The sequence below is a fragment of the Chondrus crispus genome, genomic scaffold (genome assembly GCF_000350225.1).
Source record: "Chondrus crispus Stackhouse genomic scaffold, scaffold_144, whole genome shotgun sequence".
NCBI classification, from domain to species: Eukaryota; Rhodophyta; class Florideophyceae; order Gigartinales; family Gigartinaceae; genus Chondrus; species Chondrus crispus.
The window spans coordinates 161421-169774 of NW_005179012.1; the positions used below are offsets into that span (position 1 = coordinate 161421).

Genomic DNA, 8354 nt, shown 5'->3' on the forward strand with positions numbered 1-8354 from the left:
CAGTGCTACCAAAAAGGGAAGCACTCTGTTAGCGCCTTGTAACTGGCATGAAATTGTGGTGCGACTGAGAATAGGACGCGCCGGCGAAGGCTCAGTGCGACTTCTTATAAGCTCACTGAAGCCGCCGAAAGGTCGGGTAAAAAAGAGGTCACCGGCGGTAAACCAATCTTTGCTTTGTTTCAACTTTCGTTCTTGCTTTGACGCTGTAGCGTCTATAGAAATTTCTTTCCGGCCGGAGAGGTTTCGTGCAGTGTTAAGGCAACGTTGCAGAAGCAAGCATGGCAGAAGATGGGAGCGTCGCCAGTCATGAGTCAGGGACGAACTCGGTGAGCGTGTTCCAACCGATTTCGCATCCTGTCCTACGGAGTGTGGACCCAGTTAAGGTCTCACAATTCTTGAGAGAGCGGGAGCGTTACGAGCTTGAGATCGATGAGAAGAAGAAGGAAGTTCCAAGCCTGACAAAGGCGACGTACAAAGTATCATTGGATCCGGGACTACTACGCAGAATGCATTTTCTTGGGAGGCTGGACAAGATTGCTCCAGGGAAAACACTAGATGAGCTGACGTCAGAACATGTCCGGAAATGGGTGAAGAGTCTCGTAGACCGTCCGGAAGGCACTTTTGACCATGCTGTGATCGAAAAAGCTATGTCTACTCTCAAGGTCCCGATGGACATCGCAGACCCTGAATCGAGGATCTTAGAGTTTGTCAACGAATTCTTCTCAAAGATGGAGTCCATTGGCTATGACAATTTCAAAGATGTCAATCCAAAGAAAACAGTCAAACTCCTTCAATCCAAGCTGTATCCAGTGAAATTCAGAGCTGTTATGCAGAAGGCGCTGGATTATCATGAACCACTTCAGAAGGACGTCAAGGCATACGTCGAATTGCTGTGCAAAGAGGCAAAGGCATATGAGAAATACAAGACAGAAGACAAAGAAGGCTGGAAAAGCAAGAAGAATGATGGAATATCGAACAAGACCAACGGCAAGAATGCCAGAGGAAGAACCTACAATAAGAACCGTCGGAACGAAGAAGGATCAGGCTCCGAAAAACAGAAGCACGATCGCCCTTTGTGCCTGAATCCCGTGTGTGCAAAGCAGGGTAAACGCCATTGGACCACAACTGAGTGTGACAACACAACAAAAGAGGAAGCCAAGAAGCTTGTAGAGGAGTACAGAAGAACGAACAAGGGGAAGACTGGTGCGAAGAAGGTCAAGGGACACAATGTAGAGGAAATGAGCAGAAGTACGCTAGTACGCGCAATGTTTGCGAAAAGTGTCACAAGGATCCTATGCGCCGATGGGGGATCAGACATTAACCTCTTACCGAAAGATCTATTAGAAGAGCTCGTAGAAAAGGGCGCAGTACTCAAGACGTCTACGTTCAACACACCACGCCGATACGGACTTGCAATCGACAACGATGAATCTGGAAACATGGTGTATGTCACGTGTGACAAGGAAGTGATCCTAAACGTCGAGTTGTTTATTCGTCACGGGTGTTACCTTGAATTGCGAAACACCGCTTGGTATGTTGCCATGGGGGATGTGTCAGAACCTCTACTCGGACGTCCTACTCTTGAAGCGTTGGGAATCAACACCAAGGAATTACTGGCAGCCGCAGTCGATCGAATGGGAACATCAGTCGATCTCAGTGCTCTACTGCCAAGGCAGAATTTTCCTGAGGGAAGGCTGGCTCGAATACTGAGCCAAGGCTTATACCACCAAGACAAAGGCGTCATGGGCGATAGCTATGACGATGAAGATGAATCTTGGCTGGATCTTGGTCAGGATACCAAGACAGAAATGGACGAAGCCATCAACAAAGCAGTACTGAGTGCTGCTGAAAACGGAATATCGACTAACGGGCAATCGACAATGAAGGATATGCTCGAAGAATTTCGTGACGTGCTACGAGTGCGTCTGGGAAACGATCCACCAGCAAAAGTGGAACCTATGATTGTCGAATTGAAAAAAGGATCTAATCCGGTTGCGGCAAAACCACGAAGGTATGCCCCAAGGGACGAAAGTTTATGGATCGTTACGTGGACAGAGTCCTCGAATATGGATTTGGCAATGTCACTACAACAGCGAAATGGATCGCTGCGCCAGTGCTTGTGGCAAAACCACCACCAGCAAACTTCAGACTAACGTTTGATTACAGACCGGTAAAAGCGGTAACGGTACCAATGACATGGCCAATGCCCCACATCGATTCGGAACTTTGTGACATGGCCGGAAGCTTGGTTTTCGCAATAATGGATTTCGCGAGTGGATACTGGCAGCTACCCCTTGCGGAAGAGAGCCAAGAGCTACTGAGCTTTATGAGTTCGAAGAACATCGTACAGCCTACGCGTTGTACACAAGGCGCAAAAAACGCAGGTGCCAACTTTCAATCGAAAGTAGAACCGCTCTTCACTGACATCAGAGACCACATCAAGGCCTGGTTGGATGACTTTGTCTTACACTTTCAAACGGAAGAAGACCTACTCGCAACTCTGGCTAAGTTTCTCCTCATTTGTCGCGAAGCGAACCTTAAGATTTCAATTCGGAAGTCCCAGTTTTTTCTGCAACGCGTACGTTGGTGCGGACGAATCATTGACAGTACCGGAGTACAATTCGATCCGAGAAACCTAAGCGGCCTACAGGGAATTGAGCTGCCCAAATCAGCAGGGGAGTTGTGCGAGTATGTGCATTGTTTACAATGGATGTCCTACAGTATCCCGGATTTCCCGAATAGAGTTTCACCCCTGAAAGAAGTGTTGGAAGAAGCTTACATGAAGTCAGGCTCAAGAACCAAGAAGTCCATTCAGAAAATTCAGTTAACATCCTTGACATGGGGGGCTAAACACGAAGCGATCTTTCGCGAGTTTCAGGAAGAGCTAAAAAACATGCTGAAGCTCGCACATCGAGATCCAAAGAAGGCAATATGTGTGTATACAGATGCTTCCGATGCATACTGGGCCGGGGTCGTGACCCAATGTGATAGAACCGAGCTCGACAAAGACATCGAAAATCAGAAGCATGAGCCGCTCGCATTTCTCGGGTCAGCGTTCAAGGGGTCCGAAGAGTGGTGGACAACCTTTGAAAAAGAAGCATACGTGATCTATCAAGTTTTCAAGAAGTTGGACTATCTCCTTTCGACGGAAGAAGAGATACATCTGTACACAGACCATCGCAATTTGTTGTTTGTGTTTAATCCAGTTGCGCTCGATCCTACACTCGGTAGGCATGTTGTCAACAAGGTGCAACGATGGGGTTTGTATCTTTCCAAGTACTCCTACATCATAGAGCACGTCAAGGGCGAGAAGAATGTGATGCCCGACATCATGACTCGATGGTGTCGAGGGTACCGAGGCAAACGCTACTCCATCAAACGAGTGACACATCTCCTGCTCGAACAGGATGTTACTAAGTCCCCTCTGTCCGAAGAATTCATTTGGCCCGATGCAGCATGCATCAAACAATCTCAACGTGGCCATCGACACGAAGCAGATGATGAAGTGAAGAAACCTGACGGTATTTGGACAATTCGTGAGAAGACTTGGATACCAGAGAGGGACGCAGAGCTCCAGTTGAAGTTATTGGTAATTGCACACTGCGGCTCGGGCGGGCACCGAGGACGGGACACCACGCTGAGTAAAGTGAAGGAAAACTTCTGGTGGAAGATGATGGACGAAGACTGCTCCGAGTTTATCGCGTCATGCCTCCACTGCCTTACTGGCAAAACAGGACACAAAATCCCACGCCCAATTTCAACTACGATCCACGGCATGAAGCCGAACCACGTCATACATTTTGACTATTTGTACATGGGCCAAGGTATAGGCAACTTGAAGTACAACTTGATAATCAGGGATGATCTTTCTTCTTACCTCTGGATAATTCCTGCGACGAACGCCGATGCCGAAACCGCTGCAGGCGAGATTGCGAAATGGATCCGTGTTTTCACTGTCATGCTAGCATGGGTCAGCGACCAAGGTTCGCATTTCAAGAACCGAGTTATGGAAGAACTTGCAGAAGATCACCGTATAAAGCACAATTTTACAGTCGCATATTCCCCTTGGGTCAATGGCACTGTGGAAAACTGTATGAAACACATACAAGCAGCATACCGATGCCTGCAGTCAGAATTGAAATTAGGCCCGCAGGATTGGCCTCTTGTCATGGGAATGATCCAGACTGCATTGAATGAGGCACCCCTTCGTCGGCTTGGATCGAGGGAAGACGGTACATTTCGCACGCCGCTAGAAGTCATGACAGGAATCAAACCTACTCGCGCAATGTTACACACGACCCAAATTGACGAAGAGCAGCGCAAGAGGAAGAGCATCGAGAAGATTCGGGCTCTGCAATTGCTGGATGTTGAAAATTTGCAGGATGCATTTGACGGAATGCACAAAGATGTGGAGCAGCGCGTACAGGCGAATCGTGCAAAGCAAATCAAGTGGCACAATAAGAAGACGCAGTTGGTAACACCAAACTTTCTGGTAGGGGATTTTGTGCTGGTTCGAAGGGCTCAAGACAAGGGCCATAAGCAGAGTTTTCGCTGGATTGGTCCGCGCCGCATCGTGAAAGTTGTTGGCGAGTTGGTGTACGATGTCGAGAACTTGCTTTCGAAAAAGATAGAACGCGTCCATGCAGCCCGAATTATACTGTATCGCTCGGACATGGATGGAAAGGAAGTCTCTCCGGAGTTGCTCGAACATGCAGAGCACAGTGAAAGGAAATATGAATTAGTCGACGCGCTAGTCGACATTTCCGGCAACAGTAAGAATGGTATATTTGTTCAGGTGAAATGGGTTGGCTTACCAGACAAAGAGGATTGGACTTGGCAGTCTTTGGAAGAGCTACATGAGGATGTGCCTGATCAGGTTGAGGCTTTCTTGCAAAAGACGCGAAAGAATCGTGTGGCGAAACAGGCAAGGGATGTCCTCGGGCTGAACAACTGATGCCTTACCTTCAGCAAGCCATGGGGCGGTGTAGCCACTTTCGGCTTGACGTGTGGGTTGGAATGGCGACAAGGATGGCTGATAAGCATCCCCTTTAAGATAGAATTATTACGGCGTACAGAACGGTGTGATATCTGGATGTGCACACAAGTTGATCATGGAGCAGACTAGAATTTGCAGTGCTACCAAAAAGGGAAGCACTCTGTTAGCGCCTTGTAACTGGCATGAAATTGTGGTGCGACTGAGAATAGGACGCGACGGCGAAGGCTCAGTGCGACTTCTTATAAGCTCACTGAAGCCGCCGAAAGGTCGGGGAAAAAAAAAGGTCACCGGCGGTAAACCAATCTTTGCTTTGTTTCAACTTCCGTTCTTGCTTTGACGCTGTAGCGTCTAAAGCTTGCGGACTCTACCCTTCTTCCTTTGCTGGCAAACCTTTTCGTGCGAACGAAACGTTTGAAACGTTTAACACATCTATTCTTACCAATAAAGAATCTTACTACACTGTACCGTACATGTGAAATCTAAACCCAGTTCTTTAAGATAACATTCACCTGCGCGCATAAAGAAGAAGACAAAGAAGAAAACCAAAACCAAACCGCATTTTCAGATCGCTCTTTCTTCTGCCTATATGTCTGCGTGTAAACCGTACCTCTGGCGTGCTTGACCCAGAAGGCCAAGATGAACGTCCTGGAACGTGAGCAAAACGTCTGGGTGCCAGTCCGTCGCCTGCACGGCAAAAAAAAGAAACAGTGCCAGTGCGTCGTGTAAATAGGAAAGAAAGACAAACAGAAAGAACGAGAAGCGCCGAAAAAACAAGCGGTGACTCGCGTTAGCAACAGCATCTCTCTCAAGCGCTGTTGCGGTAAGTCTCGCAGGCAAGGAGGCCGCCCATTTCACATATGTTCTTTGGTGCGGTCGCCGGGACGCCAGAGCGAGACTTACCTTTCAAAAGAGAGGACTCGTATTCGTGAACCACGGCCCAAACAGAATTGAAGCCGAGGTTGAAGCAGTTGTGTCGGAGGGGTCTGTGCGGTCTGTGCGATCGGTGCGGTCGGTGCGGTCGGTGCGGTCGGTGCGGTCGGTGCGGTCGGTGCGGTCGGTGCGGTCGGTGCGGTCGGTGCGGTCGGTGCGGTCGGTGCGGTCGGTTAAGGTGAGGCGCACAGTCCGGTGCATCACATGTGTTTGTTCTGTTGATGTGATGCACAGAGGTGCATTTGTCTGAGGGTGGAAGTGAGAGTCGACATTTATCGTAGGAGAGACAGACAGTGAGTGGATGATCTGACGTGCGCATGAGCGCATGAGCGCATGAGCGCATGAGCGCATGAGCGCATGAGCGCATGAGCGCATGAGCGCATGAGCGCATGAGCGCAGGTGAGATCGTGATTCAAGCATTATTTCTGCCTGGAAGGGCCCTCGGTGCGTGTCTGCATTTGTCAGTAAGTGTGAAACGTGTTTTCAGCCGGACGTCTGGAGGCATGTTCATCGATTCCAGATTCCGGGTGTCTTCCGCTGCCGATCCCGGTTTCCAGGGTCCGAAACCCCTCGACAAATGACGTCACTGGGCGCCATACGGGACAGATCCAACCAATTAAATGCATACGATCGATTTGCATTCCGCCTCCCTGATTCCACGCATTTCGCTGGTCCCGCTACTTCCTGTCGCGGACTTCGGAACGCCACATTTTGGGCTGTGTACTACGGGGGAGGGTAAAAACGTGGGGACGTGGGGAACGTGGGGAATGTGGGGAACGTGTTAACGTGGGGACGTGGGGACGTCATCGCTACCGCCTCGGGCTGCTGTGCGGGCCGGGAAGCCGAGATGGCAGGCAGTAGGGAGCGTAGCGGGTGAGGGAGGTCTCGTGAGCAAGAGGCAGTGTGCGGGATGATGGATTTGGGGAGGGGGGACGGCAGCGGGAAGACGTTGGAAGGGCGAAAGGCTTAGTTGTAGAGTATTTGGATTGCGTAATGTGTAAAAGGAATATGTTTAGCGAGAGGAGAGAGAAAAGTGTTTGTCGCTAAGACCCGTGCGCGTTTGAACTCGATCGAAACGGAGACGAACAAGTAGATGAACATAGACAAGACGAGGTTGGTGAGGAGAGGAGGAACAATACAAATACAATACAAATACAATAAAAAGGCAATAGAAAGAAAGCAGAAAGAGAACAGAAAGAGAACAGAAAGAGAACAGAAAGAGAACAGAAAGAGAACAGAAAGAGAACAGAAAGAGAACAGAAAGAAAGCAGAAAGAGAACAGAAAGAAAGCAGAAAGAAGTAGGAAGAAAATAGGAAGAAAGTAGGAAGAAAGTAGGAAGAAAGTAGGAAGAAAGTAAAAAAAGAAAGTAACTAAGTAACTAGGTAAGCTACGAATTTTGCCCGGGCCAACTTGGTTGGGTGCCCAAGTGGCTCAACCAACTTGGGCACGCAACCAAGTTGGGCACCGGGCGGGAATCGAACCCAGGGCCTCGCAGGCGCAGAGTGTCAACTGCACCACCAGCAACCGCTTGTCCATTCTGCCAAAGTAAACAGGGATCTGCCTACGGGTAACAAGTCAGTGTATCAAAGTATCAATCGGTCGTATCCATCGTTTTTCTTTTTACTCGGGCTCGCCAATCTGGAGGTACTTATAGGGACATATAGCGGTGGATATAGGGGACATATAAAGGATAACAGGTACTAACAAAGGCTAAGCTTGAGTCAGCTTGAGTCAGCTTGACTCACAAGGAGGTAACAGGAATCACACATCAATTAATCAATATATCATATTGATACTCCCCCGGGTTTGTGGTTCGACCACATCTCGTCATTGGATTCATCCGGTGAACTGTTCAGAAGAACGGCTTTCTACAGTTGAGAAGTGGATAGGTATTTCGCCGGCGAACATCAACAACTGTAGTGGCTGGGAGAGGGGGCTGTCAGGCTTGGTGAGCGGATCTGCAAGGTTGACGCTGCCAGGTATCCACAGCATGCGATTCACGTTGTGAGTTTCAAACTCATAACGTATGACACTTACATCGGCACGAATAGAACGATCGGTTGCATTGCGGCATGTCGACAGGGTCGTGAACAGGTCTTTCGAGTCAACGGCTACAACGTGTTGCACAGACACACAAAGCAGGTTCTGGTAGGCTTTGACGAGAAGCTTACCTTGGTCAATGCCAGCTCCAGCAGCTAATATCTCCGCCGACCCAATACTCTTAACGGGCCTCTTCGATTTGTGCGAATTCCATGAAAGGAGGTGGAACACAGCATGTTGTCCTAGGTTGCCAATTAGTAGGCCAGAGATGTAACCCAGTTGACCATGGTCAACCGATCTGCTGGCGTCCGTAAACACAACAATCGACAGCTTGTAAGCTAGCTTTTCAGTGGGTCTCTTAAATCTAATTGAACTTCCCAACTTCTT

General features: G+C 49.0%; 1 protein-coding gene; it reads right to left on the reverse strand.

Moving 5' to 3' along the window:
* Window positions 1–7284: 7284 nt before the first annotated feature.
* On the reverse strand, window positions 7285–7463 carry CHC_T00008358001 (hypothetical protein). XM_005713664.1 is given in 3 exon segments: window positions 7285–7314; window positions 7315–7461; window positions 7462–7463. A coding segment is annotated over 1 exon segment (147 nt), but the record flags the coding sequence as incomplete, so codon positions are not given.
* Between the last annotated feature and the right edge of the window lie 891 nt (window positions 7464–8354).